General features: G+C 41.4%; 1 protein-coding gene across 1 annotated transcript in view; it reads right to left on the bottom strand.

The window, feature by feature from the left end:
• Nucleotides 1-340: 340 nt before the first annotated feature.
• Nucleotides 341-19,975, bottom strand: part of LOC115350414 (follicle-stimulating hormone receptor) — an 82,556-nt gene continuing 62,921 nt past the window's right edge. Inside the window, exons 6-10 of the mRNA XM_030036043.1 lie at nucleotides 17,622-17,699; nucleotides 14,062-14,130; nucleotides 13,872-13,946; nucleotides 8,784-8,969; nucleotides 341-2,637 (exon numbers count right to left, since the gene is read on the bottom strand). Coding sequence (XP_029891903.1) covers nucleotides 1,410-2,637; nucleotides 8,784-8,969; nucleotides 13,872-13,946; nucleotides 14,062-14,130; nucleotides 17,622-17,699 — 1,636 coding nt within the window. The 3' untranslated portion in view covers nucleotides 341-1,409. The remainder of the gene's footprint in view (nucleotides 2,638-8,783; nucleotides 8,970-13,871; nucleotides 13,947-14,061; nucleotides 14,131-17,621; nucleotides 17,700-19,975) is intronic.

The following is a 19,975-nucleotide window of genomic DNA, read 5'->3' as shown; positions in this document are numbered from 1 at the left end:
CTCCAAAGATTTATAATCTCATGGGGCAAAACTGTGAATTGTCTGTGAGGTGGGAATGAAGCCTGGACTCCTATCCTGGTGTTTTCTTTATGTCCACATACACACACATAGACACAAAATCAGCATGAGAAAACCCTACCAAACCCTAAATCTTTGGTGCGATTTGGAATGATTAACCCTCAAAAAGTTTGGTATTCAAATAATGTAAAAAGTCTGTATGTTCTTTGAGACATTCTTCAAAAAACTCTGTAAAATCAGGAAAACTTGATTAAGACCTTTATCTTTTTTGTTATTTCAAAATATGCAGCATATGGTTTCTTTCAGGTCTTTCAATCTGGACCATCATCTGATAATGTGCACATGAAGGATTTTTTTTTTTAGAAGAGAAAGGGAGAGAGAACTTTTAGCATTTCACAAAAACTTTTGTACGGGTTTTCAAAAGCCATATCTGGATCCGCCAGCCCTTACATCGCCCAGACAATGCAACGGACTAATACTGCCCTAATGGCAAACCTGCCTCCGGTATTGCGTTGGAGCAGCCTGTTGGCCTATCTTGCCATACCCAAGAGCACCAGCCACACATAAATGATTTCCACCCAACTTTGTGAGACCAACGTGAGAAAACATCCTCCTTATTATGAAGGGTTTCTCCTGCTCTTATTCTTGCTCTTTCTCACCTTGAAAACAAACCCCAAACCAAACCAAACTCCTCGATCCAAACTCAAATGAAATCTGGTTCCCCAAGCCTGCCAGTCTTAAATCAACAAGTATCCTACCCAAAGTGACACTTTTGTGCCGAGTAAGACAGGTCCATGCAGTGTGGAACAGCAAACATCAACATAGCTGGAGATACCTCCTGCCCCTCTGCTGTGGTGAACAGAAATGGAAACACCACAAGATATTCTCATTCCTATTAAGTCTATGCTGAAGGAGAACTGTAAGTTGGCCTTCTGTCTTCTATAACCGCAGGAGATATGATTAATGAAAAGAGCTAATTATCTGTCATTGTTATAACATGCTTCACAGACAAAAAAATTAATGCTACATATTTTTTTCCTTCGACTGTATATAACCACTACTTGATTCTCAGTAAGCGGCTAACATCTTGCTAGAATGAAGAGAATCTCTGCCTTATGGTGGGACACACCAGTTTATAATCTCATTTATTTCTTGAGACAATTCTACAAGGACACTTTAGCATATACTGAAGTTTTGTTCTTTGTCCTTCAAGAACTGATGAAGATGATGTGTCATCTCTGACAGTTGTTCATTGAACAAAAATAGCAAAGTGGAAATATTTTTTTTTTTCCCATAAAAAATAAGTTTACATGCTATGCTGAAGTCATTATTCAAATTCACAGTTGAAAGTGATTATCACACTGCCTCAGACACAAATTCATGCAAGCATTTCAGTTCAAGTGATTCATAGGAACCAACGAATAAATAGTCCCATCACTGTTTTTTGAAGCAGAAGGGCAATGGCCATTTCTCGTGTGGAAATTATGAGCAGATGAGGAGGTCTCTGTTCTGTAAATCTGGGCTTGCATTTCGCAGCAACCAAACTTGCTCAACAGAATGAAGAAATCCCTGCGGAAAGTCTTGGTGAAAATGGCATAGAGGAAAGGGTTAGCACAGGAATTGATGGGGTAAAACAAAACCAGAAGGATCTTGGATTTGGACACTGTGATGAGAGGAACCTTGAGTGAGGCTGATATTGCAAAAAAAGATATTGGTGCCATGCAGAGGAAGTCCGTGAAGATCAGTATGGCCATGCGCTTGGCGATCTTGGTGTCACTGTTTGAAGAGATGACATTAGGGTTTCTCACAGTAAAGTAGATGCAGATATAGCAGGCACAAATGATGACAAATGCAAGTACATTCAACACTAAAAGAAATATAACATAAGCCTGAGAAAACGGTGTTTCTATATCCATGGGCAAACAGATGCTGACCTTCATGTAGCTGCTGACTCCAAATATGGGAAGAAGTGCCACTGTGAAAGCAAAGACCCAGCCAAAAATCATTATAATCACAGCGTGACGAAATCGAACCTTGCGGTCCAGTTGCATGGCATAGGTGATGGTATGCCACCTTTCCAGAGTTATCGCAGTCAGCGTGTAGACTGAGAGTTCACTTGCAAACACTGTAAAAAATCCTGCAGCATTGCATCCTGCCCCAGTTTGCCAGTCTATGGCGTAGTTGTAATACTGGCTTTTGGTCTGGATATCTACAGATGCAATAAACAACAGATAGATACCTATGCAGAGGTCTGCAAATGCAAGATTGCACATTAGAAAGCGAGGTACGGTGAATTTGTATTGACTGCTTATTAAAATAATGAGGACAACAATGTTCCCAGTGATAGCTAAAATGTTGATAAACCATATCAGGACTCTCAGAATGTTGTATCCCATGATATCTTCACATGGATTGAAAGCATCGGGTTTAGGTGAGCATGCTACATTAACTACTTCATTGCATAAACCATAGTCAAATTCATTCTCTGCAGGGTCAAATCCTATGCCGTAGTTGGAAATATAATCTTCAGCTGCAGATCGCCTATATATCTTATCGCCAGGCTGCTCATCAAGGTCTTGCTTCACCTGAGATATGCTACATATCGGATGTAATTCGGTGCTGAAATCATAAAAAGAGTAGAGTTGGAAACTAGGAGACACAGCATGAGGCATACAAGAAACAGGAAATCATTGAGTTTCCACTAAGAGCTCGGTTGTTCTGGTTAGCTGATTATACAGACTACCCCAGAGCTTGAAATTAATAGGCTGACTGATCCCTATTTATAAAATATTACATGAAAGTGAAAATTATTTGGAAACATCATAAAAGGTAACGGAAAGGAAAGCCTGATGTTTGCTTTACTAACATGACACAATTATCCACCTGGACAGGCTCATTCTGTAAGAAGCCACCCTTATTTCAACCAAATTTCTCACATCATAACCTGTCATTGATAACCTAATTCTTGCACTGGGGAAACACGTGATGATAAATTCCTACATAAGACTGAACTTTGAAGAATGGGTCAATTCAGCTGTGCCCATAAGGAATCTGTATAATCACAGTAACACTACTGTGATTTAGTATTAGTATCCATTAGATCCATTAGTATTACTCTTGAATTCCCTTTTTCCTGAAGGTTTTGGCAGTCAGTGTGCCATATTCAGTCTTGTAACTCCTTCAGGGCACAGAACAACTCCAGTTTGTGCCATTCGTTTTGAGTATCCTGTATCATATTGGTATCTAGCCATTAACACAAATAAATAGCATAAATAAGTTCATGCAGGCTTCCAGATAATCTCTAGAAGCCAGGTACCAACACAGATATAACCACAAGACATGGTATAACATTTTGATTAAAAACTGCTTTTTCAAAGAAAATGGTTTAGAAACCAAGCGAAGTGAAGCCAAGCCAAGCCAAGCCACACCAAACCAAACTGTACCATACCAAATCAAACCAAACTAAAGCAAAACCCGCCACACCAAACCAACATTTCTATAGAAACAGCAGTTGCTTTTGTTTCTGTCAGAAAGTCTTTTCTAAACATTTTGAGAATTTTCAGTATAAAAGGTAAATAATGGAAAAGAGTTTCAAGAAAAAATGACTTTGAAGGTAAAACTAGTATTTTTTGACAGTTTTGTGTTTGGCTTTATTTCCTAAAGTATTAACTCCATGCCTGTCTTCTCCCTGCCTAGACCAATGGAAGAAACAAATGTTTTGGCTGAGATGATAAAAAGATGATCACCTCCATCAAGCTAAGAAATACCAAGGCGTATCAACAGGAAATAAAGGGTCAGACTTTAACATTTGCTTCTCCTAGGCCACCTTTGAAGTTTGCTGCCCCAGAAACTTGCATCCACAGTTTTGCATAAAATGGATCCAGACCTAATCTGGATTAGCGAATAAACCAGTGCAAAATGTGTTGCAAAACCAACACAGTTCAGCTCTGCCCACTTTCGTCTACAGCCTAGAAAGCAATTTAGGTGTATAATTTCTAGGATAGGATGCCAGCTTATCTTCCACCCTGACTTGCAGTACAGTTGAAAGAAGAGCTTTCTAGGCAAGTTAGGTTGAAATTTTAAAACAATTGGTAGCAGCTTAAAAGGGAGAATTCTTTTTTGTAACCTAATTTTACCCTTTGACTTTGTGCACTCACTACATTTTCCAAAAATGGAGTTTAAAAGGTCTGCAAGAAAGGAAAACTAATGAAGGCCCAGTACCAGAAGGTGAGGGACGTTTCCTATGAGGTTCTGAACATCCTTTACTATTATCAATATTTTTTATCTTGCCTGTCAACTGAGGCAGAAAACTGATTTTCTGTGAGGCCAAATATGCACTATGGAGGTCACAACAGCAATAACAAGGCATTACATTTTGCTCCCCTGTGTTCTACTCGCATAAGGATGAGTGAGGGGTCCAGCATATTGATCCATATATCAACAGTTCTCTAGCTGAAAGGGATTATATGCTTCCAAGGAGCAATAACGAACGGGAAAGTCCGTCCCTCAGTTTTTAGTGCAACAGGCACTTGAGGGCACTGAAAGCTACTTCAGTTGGTGGTTCTTTGTAAATGAACTGAGGGAAATGTTTTTATCCAATCATTCCTCAGCTATGAGTTAAAAATAAACCTTTTCCTAAATTATGGAGGCACTGTCGGGAGCTAAATCTATCCCCTGACAAGGCTGCTATGTAAGGCTAACTAAATATTTCTGATTATTACAATTTATTCATTCTTGAATTATTTTGCAGCCAGCGGTCCTAAATAAAACCAAGGTCCCACGGCGTTAGCCGCTCTGTTTGCTCCGAGGATGGGTGGCGAGGAGTCTCCCGGCCTGTTACCCGTACCGTGAGCGGGTAAGATGGGCAGTTGCAAACTCCTGAGGGAAAGAAGAGCCGTCCTCTGGTGCTGACTGCTTACCGCTTCTTTGCCCTGGGATATTTGCCCTTTGGGCTGTACAGTGCATTCAGAGCAACAAGCTGCTAAAACAGTTTTTGGCAAGGGATGGGTCCTTGCTTCCTTTTGAGATGGTAGGTATCGTAACACAGTTCATTTATTCAGTCTATTTGTAACACTCTGTTACTATTTAACATAGCTTTGCCTATGTAAACCCTCTGAAAAACAAGCTAGAGAAAGAACAACTTAAAGAATAACATTAAAACTGGCAGAGTGCTCCGACAAAAATAGACAAAAATTACTACCTTTGTACAAGTGGTTATTTTATGCGCTCTGTCTGGATCCGGTGACAGCAGGATCTTGTGTGCTGAGAAACACGCTTGGCAGAATAAACAGTCCCGACCTAGGTTCTGCATTAAGCCCTGTCTCAAACCAATCATCCTCGTTGAAAAGTGACATCAAGTGAGTTGTGAGCAACTGATATTATGTTCTCATGAGACGAGGCCCAAACACAACTCCTGATGCTGCCATGCTTTTTAAAGTAGGATTTCAAGTGACAGCTCCTCCAAAGAATAATGATCAAGTGTAAGGACAGAGTCATATCAATGTCATTCTTTTAGGCAGAAGGGGATCTTTATGTCAAAGAAAGCCAAAAACTTGCTGAAGTTCATTATAGTCTCTGTCAAGTTGAGGATTTTAACATCCAGCCTCTGCCCTATCCGCACTTCAAGGATATTATTTTCCAGTCACAGAAAACCATGAGGGGAGTTCAACATACTTGCACTGGGCTTTTCCTAAGAAAGTGATCTACCTTCTGTTAGGCCAGCATCACAATATTCCAGTATGAGAAATCTACAGATTAATATTTATCATATAGTCCTTCTTGGAATGGCAAAAAAAATAATCGAAATTGCCTACGTTTTAATTTGTGTCTCTGTGCGGCGGAGCTGTGCTTGATGCGACATCCTCCAAAATTTAGAAAGCACTGCTGCTGTAACAGGTTTAAGCTTTTTGTTATCACAACAGAGCCTGTTCGCTGGTGCAGTCAGATTTGGGAGAAGTGATCGAGCATGATCCACTATGGCAAATTATTTTATCTAAGGATCCTGAGTGCTGCAAAAGTCTCAAAGAGGGGAAATCTTACATAAACGGGGCAGCCAGAAAGGGGCCACACATCCCTGTCTTAATTCCTTCCCAGATTTCCCACGTGAACACCAAATGCTGCCATGATCCTTAGAAATGCACCTCTGGGGGTGACAAGGCATCCTTTTTATTCTCCCTGGACTACCTGGAGATATTCTGAGACCCAAACGGCCATGGGAGAACGACCGTCTCCTGTGAAGGTGCACGGCGACTCGGGTCACGTCACGGTTCTCACCACTACAAGTAATGCCCGCTGCACTGAACCAAGCACCGCTCTCCCCAAAGAAATAATACATGTTGTGTAATCAAGCACTGCAAACTATTAATAACTCTTAAACAACCTGAGCAGTCTTCAGTGCACACGCAGCTTGTGCCAGCTGTCAGGAAAACTGCTTTGAAATGAAAGCGGGTGTAGCTACTGTATGTGTGACTAATCTCTGCTGAAGTGTATGGTAATACCTTCAGTATTCAAACCGAACTAAAATTCTTCCATTTTCTCACTTTAAGCTGGAGAGAGGATATCAGTCTCCCACCAATTTCAGTACAAGACACATGACTGTATGAAAGAAATTACCATTTTTAATTACGTTTTAAAGCAGTTAACAGGAAGGGTTGATCTAAATAATTGGTTCCAATAATTTTGCATTTATGCTTAATATTTTGTAAAAGATACATCTGGTAACTATTAAAGACATATATAAATACGTTCAACTTTGTTCTGTTGACCAGGGTGATACATGCACATTCACTGAAGTAATCATATATCATTTATCATAAAGAAGAGCGTCTCCAACTTGCCTACTATTTCTTACCATTGCATGACATCTGATACTATAGGGGACTGTGAAGTTGTGACCAGTCTTGCTCCAGAAGCAGTCCCACCGCCATGTGATGCTCCAGCCCAGCTCGCTGGCCATCCGCACTTGGGTTACATGAGCTCTGCACAGTTTGTTGGCATTTCTTTGCAAAATTACACTTGCCCGGGCTGTGGGAAAGGTTGCCTCTGTCCTCCTTGGCTTCTTACCTGCCAGGGCAGAGGCTTCCAAAAGTGGGGCTATACTAAGGGAGAAGTGAGTGCTGTTGGCTTCAATTCCCTAGGGCGAGCATGACATGGAAGTTATTTAAAGCCCAGGTGAGAGGGACTAGATACTGAGAGCTCACCACAAGGTCAGGGCCATTTCCTCCTGTAGCTTTTCTTCAATAGTAACTCTTACTTTGTTTTTGAAAAGTCCAGTTGCCTAATTTAAGGTGTGGATTCTGGGATTTGGGTCCTAATTTGGCCCAAGCAACCAAGATTCAAAAATATGGATCATAGTGATAACAAGGTCTCTTTGCAGATTCAGGACTAAACACGCTTCCATTGGACTCATTGGCAAATACCACTTTGCCACCAGTGCTGGAAGGACCGGACGCATTTCTGCTTAGCAAGCTACCAAGCACTGTGGCTGCATAAGCCTGCAGGAGTATGTGAAGATGTCTCCTGCTGATAAACCATCCTAATGAGAAGTCTAGTATTTTGGATCAAAAATGGGCAATAGCGGATGGATTCTGTCAGATACTTCCCTTATCACTGCAGTCTCCACCACCAGACTTGCACTCCTTATACAGATAGTTTTGCAAGCACATGTAGGTGATATTTATTAGCTATCAGCACAAGCAAGATCAGTTATCTTTCATTGCCTGGTAACAATACAATGCTAAAAGCACAAAAAATTACTATTATAAGTATTAAAATAGAAGCTACTACTAGTTTATGCTTACTCAGCATGGTTTTACTTTTCTTTGAAGTTTTAGGCAACTTCTGAAGACAATGTCTTGAATTATGACAATGATCTACAATTTTTTTTTTTTTTTGCCATGGCAAGTTCCAAGTCTTTGAGGACATCCAGTAAAGGAAGAACTTCGAATAATAACAGGGGTTTCCATAGGTACCAGTTCCTCATGTTTTCCAGTGGCACAAATTCAGGAGGTTCATTAGTTAACGTGTACATTTAAAGTCTATCTGAGCATCTGAAAATACTTAATGAGAATCATTGATACCTGAAGTCTCGCTGCAACTTGCTAATGGAAAATTAAAACAAGCATGGAAAATTACTTTGGGAGTCTAAAAAGACACCCCCCCCCCCCCCCCCCCCTCTGTGGATTTGGGCGAGAGGGCTCTGCTGTAGGTTAACCATTTCAGAAATCATGTCCAAAACTGTTGTTTATGTAGACTCGAGAGACAACGTATCTGTGGTGCTTGGTTGGACAGTGTTCCAACATCAGTGTAGCTTTCTGGGACAAGAATTTAAGATCACTCAGCAGTCCCATTACCTTCCTGAATTGACGGCCAAGTATTGACCAGCTTCTCTGCAAACACAGCTTTCCCTCCAGCTACCTCCCGAAAAGTTATCCAACTTTTCCCATTGAATGTCTTCAGCGTGGCTCCAGGCTCATCCAGGACAGCAGGTCCCAGTAGAAGATGGACCTGACAGGTGGGGGCTAGAGCCGCAGCTGGGGAAAATGCTGATGCTAACACAGCTATCAAAATTTATTACTCCCCTGTAATAGAGAGGCAGTGCATTGTATAGCATGCATAAACCTGTATGTATTGTGTATTTATTTATTTCTATCCATTTACTTACCTGCAGTGGAGACACCTTTTCTATCTAGATTTTGAGGAAGTTTATTTAATTCACTATGAACTGCTGAGAAGCACCAAAAAGTAAAACAAATGAAATCACTTACTTTTGTCTTTTCCAGTTTGTAAATGCACAGCAATGGCTAGGGTAGGTGAAATTTGCCTCAATCAAAGACCTAAATTTGCTTAAATCAGGAAGCTTTTTTAAATTGTATGTAGACCTTGCTCTTAGCTTCTTAATGAGTTCTAATCCATGACTTGGCAGGAAGCTGATTCTTGTCCTTGAAATATCCCTTTAAGAAAACATATGGAAATCTCAGTAAAAAGCAAATTTACTTCTGCTCGACAGTGGATATGTGTTTTAGACTGTCCTATTCATTCTCAGAGTAGTGTCTGAAAAGAGATCAGCTGGAAATCTACACTGAAAAGAGGATCCAGGGATAAATTAGGTGTTCCCTCAGGAAACCTGAGCTAATATCCATTGCAAACAAAAATCAAGTGATGTTAGCTTGGTCTGAGAAAAAAAGAAAAAAAAATCCCATAACCCTCTGGGTAAGCATTAACAGGGACATAAACCATTAGTGCCATATGATACCGGGTTTAGTAAATACCCAATAAATGCAACAATCATCCCAGAATACTGTTACAGGATATAAAAGGCTGATGAACTCATAACAGAAGTTTGCTACATGAACATCACATCATGGGAAGGCTACTGTGGAAAAGGGAATAAACACAAAGAGAGAAACTCACATGAGGGTACAGATGCGAGGAAAGGTTGGGGATATCAGGTTTTGTACTCATTAGGAAGAAAAAGAGATTAGAGACAGACAGGGGTGATGTGTTTCAAACTGTGAGGAACAAAACTAACAAAACATTTCCAGAGGTTTAAAAAACAGAGAGCACAGACTGAAGCGAAGAAAGGGGCAAGATTACAGGAGGTTAGGAGAGATGTATTTGTGTGGAAGGCAATTAACTGTGTAGGACAGGCTATCAAAGGCGAAGATGGAAGCAGCAGCTGTGAATGTATTAAAGAAAGCATTAGCGGGGCTTTTAAAGGAAATACATTGTGCAAACACTAAATCTTGACTTGTGCCATGCAGGTGGGGAAAGGGAAGGAGGACCAAGGGTGCTCCATCTCCAGGCTAAGCGACACTTGGGAACACATCCCCATGGCTCTAGCGTGTAACAGCTCGGGCAAAATGTCCCCCCGTTTTCTTCACTAGGGCACAAACTGCGTCCCTGAGCTCCTGACAGCAGGAGAGCCCACTCTTTTCTCTTAAGAGCAACGGTAAAAGTGAAGTGCACAAAATCACCCTGTCCTCCCTTAGCCCCTGGGCTCTTATGGATTGAGACTGATCCAGGATGCAGTGCTTGCTGAGGCTGCTCTGCCCTTTATTCTCTGACGAAAGAAAGGAATTTTCCCTAATCAAGGAATTGGACTGACAATGTTCGTAATTTTCTCCATGCCCCCTCCAAGGCACAGTTTCCAATTCATCCATAACAGTATGATGTCAGGACAACATGTTATTTGATCTCTACTACCCAACATGCACAAATTGTTTTTATTACCGTATTAATGCAGCAGAGTGATGCCATGTGAGGGGGAGACCAGGTTTTAGCAGCATGTAATAAAGTTTAGACAGCTGCTATGTACCATACGCACATTTGCACCTCTGTTTTCCATTCTAAGAAACAAAATTAATACCAGGAAATGGCTGTTTGAACTCACGGTCTTTAGCTTAGGGTGGCCAAGCCTAACAAATTAATAGGCAGCTAATAAAGCAGTTAGTAAAATCGGTGGTGGGTAAAGATGCTCTTTGTGTCCACGCTGTGCCCCCCAGCTGAGGCTTTTCATCCAGGTTCTGAAGGAATGTACCGCCGTCAGCAACTGGACCATGAACGGTGGCAGCAGAGGAGCAAACGCAGACCCCAGTCCGCTACCCTGACGTGGGGCCATGACTGCTACTGGAAGGGCAAGACGGACCAGTAGAGTCAGAAACTTCTGCAGGTCAGGGTGAGAGAAGCCACGCTGTGGTCCTGAGGTCCTTCGGGGCCTGACCCTTTTCTCGCAGGAGCTAAAAGCAGCAGCTGACGAGAAATTTTAGGCTATCGATTTCTGACTTAGACACTCGAAGAGGTAATTAGGTTGCAAGGAGCAACCTCGATCGTTTCGTGGACAGACTATTGCCCTTAGTATGCTGCCTAATGAAAACTGTCACCTAGAGTATGTGCTCATGACTCAACAACTAAACAGCAGTTTTCTGCCTAAATCCACAGACAGCAGCGCTCATGGCATCATTAAGAGCCTGTGAAACTTCACAAGGGCTCATAATTCTGAACAAGAGCATGGAAAATGTTTTCTGTGACTTGTTAGCTAAAAATATTTACCGAGTCCAAACCGTTATTACACTGGGTGGAAATAACAAGTAAATATGAATATCACCTAGACTTAAAAATAGCTAAAATGTTACCGGATCTCTGGGCATCTCTAAATAATTTCATAAATATTAAATATTTTTCCATGAAAATAGTTTCTTCTTCTTTTAAAATTTTTTCTTTTTGTGCTCATTATCGTACATAAACAGAAGAGAGTTAGGGAAAGTGCTTTGCATATTCCTGCGGGGTTTGTTGGTGTGTCTGTTACAGATAGTTATCAATACACCACTGACAAGTAAACACAGACATTGTGTGCGTGTTTTAGTAACTTACTCCACTGAGTCACCACACACAGACCTCAGTGCAGAGATTCTTTGGGACGTTGATCTTTAGTTAGAGGCTTGATAAATTAAATAACCATGATGAACAAGACAATAAAGTGGCAGTAGGAAATCAAACCAGAAAGCATCAATGACTGGAATACGTGTCCTTGTATTATTACTGCTTGGCTGCTAGTCATCAACCTTGACAGCAGCCAGTGCAGGAAGAGCAAAATGAATCTGACTTCTCTTCCAATCGCTTCCCTTTCCCACTGGGAGTCTCTGTTGGATTAGCAAAAACACTGACCAGCTGATGAAGTTTGAAAGGCACATACAGAAATAGCAAGAAACGGCTGGTGGAGCAGGGATCGGAGAGGTGTAGACTGATCGGTGAGAACATTTTTTTCCGTGCTTGTATCTAAACTGATCTCTGGCTGTGCTTCAGGGACTCAGCTGTCGAGCTGGGGATCTACTGGAGCTCTCCTGTGGCCCCCGTATGTGAGTTTCCCACTGAAGACAAATTGCAAGGATAGGATGGACCACATCCGAGTCAGGATTTAGCCAGAGAACTCCTAAGGACTTCGGTAAAAGCTGGTGTAAGCCACTACAGCTTTGGGAGCACCAGAAGATGATTAAATGAAACAACAAGGCTGAAAATTGAAGCTATGAAACTCCAAGTTGGAAATATAGTGTATTTCTGTATAGAAGGAATATGTATAGGTGTGGGAGTAATTAACCATTTGATTTACTTGCCTACTGTCAGTGCTGAAATCCTTTAACTCAAAACTTGATGTCTTCCCAAATGAGATATTTTAATTCAGTTAAGAGCTGTAAGCCTGAGAGAGGAATTGATTCATGAAACTGTGTAGCCTGTAAAAGGGCTGAGATTGGTGCTTTCTGACATTACTATTTGTGTTTCTTTCACATTATTTTAATATGATGAATTACAAAATAGAAGTTGGTATTAATTGATTGTAGAACACTGGTTCAGGGACATCAAGAGTTAAAACATCCTGACATTCATTCTAATAAAACATCGCAGTCTGCAACACAGATTTGATTGCAACAATACTATTTGTCTCAGCAAAGATATGATTATGGGTCAATCATTTCCACAAGTGAAAACGCATTCCTGGTGTACACTACAGTGACAGATGAGTAAGAAGGCTCTTCTTTCATGATCTCAGTCAGGGTAAAAAGGTAATTTCCCATCCATAGAATAGTGGATGTATTGGTAATGGAACAGAAAACTTCTTACACAAATAACTTGGTGTTAGAAATTGAACTATCAAATGAATCTGAACTACAGCCAAATCAATTTGATAAACCTCCAGAATATGACTGTATCAGCTACAACTTGCAGAGGAAATGCATTTACTTTTTGCTACAGAAAACAATGCTTTTCCAAAGAGATGGCTATGATGTTACTGCTGAAAAAATGCTCCACTGACAGTCTTTTCCGAAGAAGGAAGACGCTTTGAGGGAGTGATGGCAGTGGAGCAGAATGCAGTAGCCCATACCATAGCTCTTTATATCATAGGTGCACTGACCACCACAACGTTGAAAAAAGGCCTTCAGAAGAGCTCTGATCTGAACTCAAGATTAACCAGACAGTTTTCTCCCTCTTTTTTAGATTTCTAACCATTCTAACCTCTGAGTAAAATCTTCCAACAGCTCCAGTTACCCCTTTTCATCCTTTCTGGGTGACTCCTAGTCCTCTCCGGACATCCAGCATAGATGGGAAGACAAAAAGGCTCTGATGAATTGGTGAGACAAAAAAAAAAAGACTCCCATGTCTCTGTTGCAGCTCTTATGTGTTGTGGCTTGTGCTCAGAAATGCAAGCAGTTGTGCACACTCACAGGCATTTTCAGACCCCATGGCAAACCGTGGCTTGAGGTAATGGTGACTGAGATCCATGAGCATCCTACTGCTGAATTGTCTACTGCTGGCACTTTGCTTTCAAGCTTATTGCCCACCAAAGACATCCTGCTGTAACTGTGTGAGCTATATCTCATACATCTCATATATCTCATCTCTACAGGGGATGGGACAATCCATGCCCCTGTAGGGCAGGGATTTTATCTTCAGAAATGCAGGGGCAGATCTTCAGTGGTAAGCAATTCAGATTTAAGCACCGAGGACCCACTCACCTATTCTCGATTTTGCTCAAACAAAAAGCTAACAGCATTTTTCTCTGGAAAAAAACAAAGCAGAACTACTTTCTTACACAGCTTAATCAACTGTGGAGAGGAATCTGGATCTAAATCCCTGGATCCAAACACTCCCAAAAACTTGAGGTCAAAAAGTGAAAACATGGATCTAGACTGAAAATTCAGTTGTGGCTCCCAGGATTTTTTTTATACTCAGAAATACACTTCCAGTTTTGAACTCCAAGATTTGTGAGATGTTGAAATCCAGACTGGCATTCATATGTCATTCTCTGTTCTTTTCTAGGGAGTTAATAATGAGAAAAAAAATATCTGAATATTACTTACAAAACAACGGGCCCATTGGCTCCTTGGAAGACCTCATCTGGTAATTTTTCTAGGTTGTGATTATCACTTAGATTTCTGAAAAACACAACAATATTTATGCTAAAACAATCTGAGATTAAAAAAATAGCTTGCAGCAGTTACTACCTTCTAATGATTGCTTTTCAGAATAGTAAACAACGGAAATAGTTACAGCTCATCCAGGTAGGTTCCATTAAACGCATGGTTCTCAATTTCCCGAATCCCATTTTTATTCAGCCATCTGCAACAAAGAAAAAAAAAAAAAAAGAGTTGTGTTCTTATTCATGCTTCATAACTGAAATGTATGTAATTCAAATCAGTGCAAAGGGATCTCAAACAAATAAAATTATTAAATGGATATTCAAACGGTAAAACTAGCTGGTGAGATCCCAATAGTTGGAGGAAGGCTTTGGAGAGTGCAGGCATGAATAGGGCAGATGAGCGTTACCGTCAGAGACGATAGCTAAAGTAAGTTTCTGAAGCAAGGGCAGAGCTGATGAAGATGCTGGCGCTGCTCAAGGCTGCAGCGGAGCCAGTGAGGCTGTTCCAGGCTAATGCCAGGAGGGCTGAGACCACGATCTTTCCTGCTGGTGCTGTCAGTGTCACTTAGTTTTACTTTTTTCAAGATGCTTTTGAAACACTGGGCCACGGCTTAACCTTTACCAGTTATTAGGAAAAAAGACCACCGTCTTCAGTGCTCTCACGTCCTCTGTGGGGCAGGCGGAGGAGGGAGGCTGACCGTCACCGAGGGGGTTGGCGGTGGTGCCAAACCGCCCGGGAAGCAGCTGGATTCCTCCCACATCTTCTGCCTCGACAGATTACGTTCCCTGTCTGCTCTGCTGCCCCAGTCCCACCTCCCCGGGTTCCCTCCCCCAAGAGGAGACACAGGTAGTGAACCTGGGAATCAAAGCTCCCGCGGCTTTCCGCCAAGTTTTTACTGTAGTGCATTAACTAATTAACGTTTAACGTCCTTCCCTCTCTTCCCTTCACGGTCCTAAAAATTTACATTTGGGTCAGTTATATTTATCATCTTTACGGTGCAATCCTTCATCTTGCTTTAAACGTCACTTTGCAACTCACGCCCTCTCCAACAGGCAGTGACAGGTCTGATTGATGGCAAAAATGGCCCGATTTAATTAAACTGTCAGCAAACCTGGACGTTTGGTTTCTAATTCACACTGAAAGCTGAGCATGCAAGTGACCCTCTTATCTAAGGTCTGAGGTGGTGAGCTAAGGTCAGCATGAAAATCAGTTATGGGTCTGGCTGAAAGGATTACCCTCTTGACCGTGACAGGCAGATGTACACAGCTCCGTGTCTATAATGTCTGTCAGGTCGGATCAGAAGAACTGTCACCGTCCCCTTCACTTGCAAGCACTATTAGACATGAGTGAGCAGGCACAGAGGAGAGACGTGTCCCTGCTTATAGCATGTAAAACATTTATTATATTACATTGATCTTATCCATTCGTAGCTGCCAGGCTGATATAGATGCTTTTAATCACAGTATTAGCACTTACTGCGTTCTCTCACCGAACATGATGCTAACGCAATGAGATACTAAGGTCGTAAAATCAGAGTCACTGTTGCCATACAGTGTGGACTGGATGTGTATCACTCCTGTCACCTGGCTAATTGCATTCAAGTAGTAAAAAGAGCCAAAAAAAAAAAAAAAGAAAAAAAATTACCTAAATCCCAAGACCTCATTATACTACATATGGAGAAGTTTCTGCTGAGACAAATTCTTCCCTTACTTCAGCCAGCATCCTTACTGACTCCACTAACTCTTACGTTAGCAACAAGTGACAATGGAGGCAGAGATCCAGAGCTTGGACATATGGGCTTTTACTCAGCATTTCATGGCTATAGTGGTATTTTTAAAACACACTTTAAAATTCACCCAGTGCAGGAGGCCACTGCCCCTGGGGTACTATTTACACCCTATTTCAGGGCAGAAAAGCTCTATCTTAGGCTCTAAGTGGTGTACAGACCTGGAAGCAAGGTGAATTTCTTCCATAAATTTCTAGCACTTTTTTACCAAATGTATCCACAGTTCCAGTCTGTGCCAAGCCCATGCATAGCATAAGTTCAGATGCAATCCAAATTACTGGCTTGAAGCTTGGCACAGCTAAACCTGCTAAAATTGTGTCTCCCTAGAATGTGGGGGTTCAGTGGGTCCTGGGTGTTTTTAATGCCATCTTGACACGCCTGGTTTCACAAAATCATGTTGCTATAACAGTAACGTTCTATCGCATTGCATAGTGACTTCAGTTTTGTATAGAAAACCAGCAGATTAGGGTCTAAAATGAGGTAAGTTCATCACAGCACAAGGAAAGCCTCATCGGGGACTCTCAAAGAGCACACGCAGGACCTCTGTCCCGAGGGAGAGCTGCAGCGGAGTCAGGACGTCGTCTGACCAGGCGGGTGCTGGCCAGGTCTGCTTGCACAGCTCTTGCTGCTCCTGCACACACCGGTGGGCGCGGGGAAGCCCGCGGCCGTGGGGCTGTTGCGGGAGGCAAGGCAAAGCAGCTGGAAGAGGACATGATCACCGCCCAGGCCAATATTGCTAGCAAGCCACGAGCCTTAAGTCCTCAGAGAGGACTATCCTTCGATACCCTGGCAGTAATCATATAAGCGATAAGACGTCCTGGGGAGAGAAGGGAAGCCAATTTCATGCTGCTCAAGTGGCACAGAGAGGTCAAATCACAGTAAAAATCGGATTTTTATCTCACTCCTTAGCGGTATTATGGAAACCAATACAGTACTTGTTGCGCAGTGCTCTGAAAATACAAAGTCCCACCTGAGCAGCAAATATTATCACAGGAGAAAAGATAAACCAGTGCATTTGGGGTATCATTACTTGAATATATATTTGAGAAACCTGTACGTGTGTTTAAAACTTCAGGGAACTTGATGTAGACACAGGTTGTGCATAACTGATGGGGAAAAAGGAGAGATAACAGCTAAGTGACTTGTTACTGGCCTCTCTTCAAATATTGATGGTCTGACCTTGCTCCCACCAAAATCAATGTGAGCCCAATCAGTCAATCAGATCTTGCTTGTCTACTTCAGTATGCAAGGTAAACTGCACACACAGTGGGAAATTTTTCCAGTTGGGCCACTGGCTAGGTGAAATGAAGGCAGCTTGTTAGCAAGCAAACAGTACGTTTTGATATACCAACAGAAAGGATCAAGGAAGCCAAGTAGTTCATAAAAATACATGACTGTTCAAGTCAAACGTGAAGTCATCTAACCGTGCAGCTTGAACTGCATTGTGAACTGGCCTGTATCAATGTATTAACATTGTGTACAAATATACCGCATTTCCACAACATCTACATGTATTTTGCCCGAGTAATAAACATCTTTGAATGATTTATCTGAATGTAAATATTTATGAGTCACGCCATCCTTTTGAACACAATTTGTATCACGTAGAACTGTTGTTGTAGGTGGAGTATGTTTAACTTTGGCATCAGTAATTACTAAATTTGCTCTATGCTGTGCCTCTAAAGTAAAGAGCAGGACTAGAATACAACAAAAAACCACAAAAGCATTCATTTTTCATGGCAGGGAAACAGAATACAGAGATTTCAGGGGTAGGGGAGAAATCTAAAACCTCAAATTGAATTTGGAAGCGTATGAAATAGTGCCCATCCCCTGGTTCCCTTGACCTATTCTGGAAAAGAAATGAACTAACAAGGAGAATAATAAATTTGCTATGTCTTACTCACAGAATCACGCTTTCAGAACTCAGGCCCGTGAATGAATTTCTTTCAATTGTACGTATATTGATATTGTCTTGAATATCTCTGAAAAATAAAATACAATAGAAGCTACATCTTTTTGTACCTCTGTGAGCCTTTCAATACGATACACTATTTCAAACACAATATTTTTCCTTACGTTCAGTGTGAGGAAGTGTTAGAAGCAGAGGGTAACGACTTAAGTTATTAAGACATTTTGTCTGCAGAGCATAAACGTAAAAAAGATTGGAGCAAAACGTTTCCAACACCCCCATACTTTCCTCCCAAATAGGCTGAAGTCATTAAAATGCATAAAAGCTCAGGTCTCATAACTCTGAGGCAGATGAAATAGTTCCTCCAGCAAACATACTACCCAGAAACTGCAAGCTGAGGGGCTGCGAGGCCACCCCTTCTCGCAGCCTCCCAACCAGAAGAAGGAAAAACCATTAGCCTTTTTGGCCTGATTCAGCAGGGTACCTACCAGCCCACGAATCATTCCCCTGCTGATGTCAACAGGGTTGCTTATAAGCTTTGTATGTGCTTAAGAACTTAAGATGTGGGACCCCTGTCAATGCAGTTTGTTGAACTGACAAGTAGGCATTTCAGTCTTTCAGCAGTTTCGACCGATACAGAAAAAGGAATGGCAGATATACGTTCTGTTGCTTGCTCAAAATAGACTGCAAAGAAGTTAAATAGTATTACTCATAATTTAGGCTGGGTATATGGTTGTTTTCATGCTGTTTCTGTTGGAAAGCACGGAATGAAATTAATTATCTGCAAAGCTTGAAATTAAGCGCGGTTCCAAAATTATCTCATGCTGACGGTTGAGTACGACCGCAACTCTGCATTAAGTGGCACTTACACAGAGGCCTCATTCTGCAAACTGAGGTCAGTAGAGGTAGGAACAGGGAGGAATCACAGCACCCACACGAGTGAAGTGTATCCCTCTGCTAAGGATCTGCACGAGCCCTTTATAAACATCAGTGACCCATCAAGACCTATCTTTGGGACTGAAACATTGGCACAACTGAAGCCAACGGGAATTTCCTTACTGACCTCAGTGGGGCCAGGGTTTGAACCAAGGTCCAGTTTGGGACTCAAGCAGTATCAAGGCCTACTTATTCTCGCAGGAAAGTGAGGAGTTTCACCTTGAAAAAAAATTAACTCTTGCTCAGCAGGACACAATAATTCAAGTCTAGTTAAGACCAATGATAAACATAAAGCTATATGGGAGGAACGCTCTGTAGCTCTGTATCTGTTGCATTTGCTTGATGGGTTCAGGGAGCCCTGAAGTGCAGTTCTCAGAATTACATCTGTCGAGTGTATTACAGAAATTTATTGCTTATCTTATATGTGTGTATACTATATTCAGGCGTCCCCCTCTATGTTTTCTATGCATTTTTATTTATATTAATGGCCACTACTAAGACAATTGCAGGATCAATGTTTCTGCAGCTTGAAATCTTCTAATCAAAGATTTGAACATGCAGAACTTTGCCTGTGCATTAACAGTATATCTTGTCCAAAGGAAGAGAAGAAATAGTTGCTTATTTCCTGGGTTTTCTGCTTTCAATTATACTAAGAACTGATTGAAAAATTCATGTTATGATGTTTTTCAGTGAAAAAAAATCAAGCTTTTTGTAATATGCATTTTTTTAACAGAAAAAAAAGGTGCTTTTACAGAAAACAAAAACTTGCTTTCACACTGTCCTTGTTTCAGCTGGAATAGAATTAATTTTCTTCCTAGTAGCTGGTATAGTGTTGTGTTTTGGATTTAGTATGAGAAGAATGTTGATAACACACCAATGTTTTCAGTTGTTGCTAAGTAGTGTGTATACCAAGTCAAGGATTTTTCAGCTTCTCATGCCCAGCCAGCAAGAAGGCTGGAGGGGCACAATTTGTTGGGAGGGGACACAGCTGGGACAACTGACCCAAACTGGCAAAGGGGTATTCCATACTGTGTGACATCACGCCCAGTATATAAACTGGGGGGAGTTGGCCTGGGAGGGATTGCTGCTCAGGAACTAACTGGGCATCAGTTGGTGAGTGGTGAGCAATTGCGTTGAGCATCACTTGTTTTGTATATTCCAATTCTTTAGTATTACTATTATTATTATTATTATCATTATCATTATTAACCATTATTTTCTTCCTTTTCTGTCCTATTAAACTGTCTTTATCTCAACCCACAAGTTTTACTTTTTTTTCCATTCTCTCTCCCATCCTACTGGGTGGAGAGGAGCGAGCAAGCAGCTGCGTGGTGCTTAGTTGCCAGCTGGGGTTAAACCATGACACACACAAAATTTTACACAAATATTTTTTTCCCCATTTGGCACTGGAAT

The sequence above is a fragment of the Aquila chrysaetos genome, chromosome 13, assembly GCF_900496995.4.
Source record: "Aquila chrysaetos chrysaetos chromosome 13, bAquChr1.4, whole genome shotgun sequence".
Taxonomy (NCBI): Eukaryota; Metazoa; Chordata; class Aves; order Accipitriformes; family Accipitridae; genus Aquila; species Aquila chrysaetos.
Note: the sequence above shows the minus strand (reverse complement) of the source record. Positions and strands in the feature narration are given on the sequence as shown.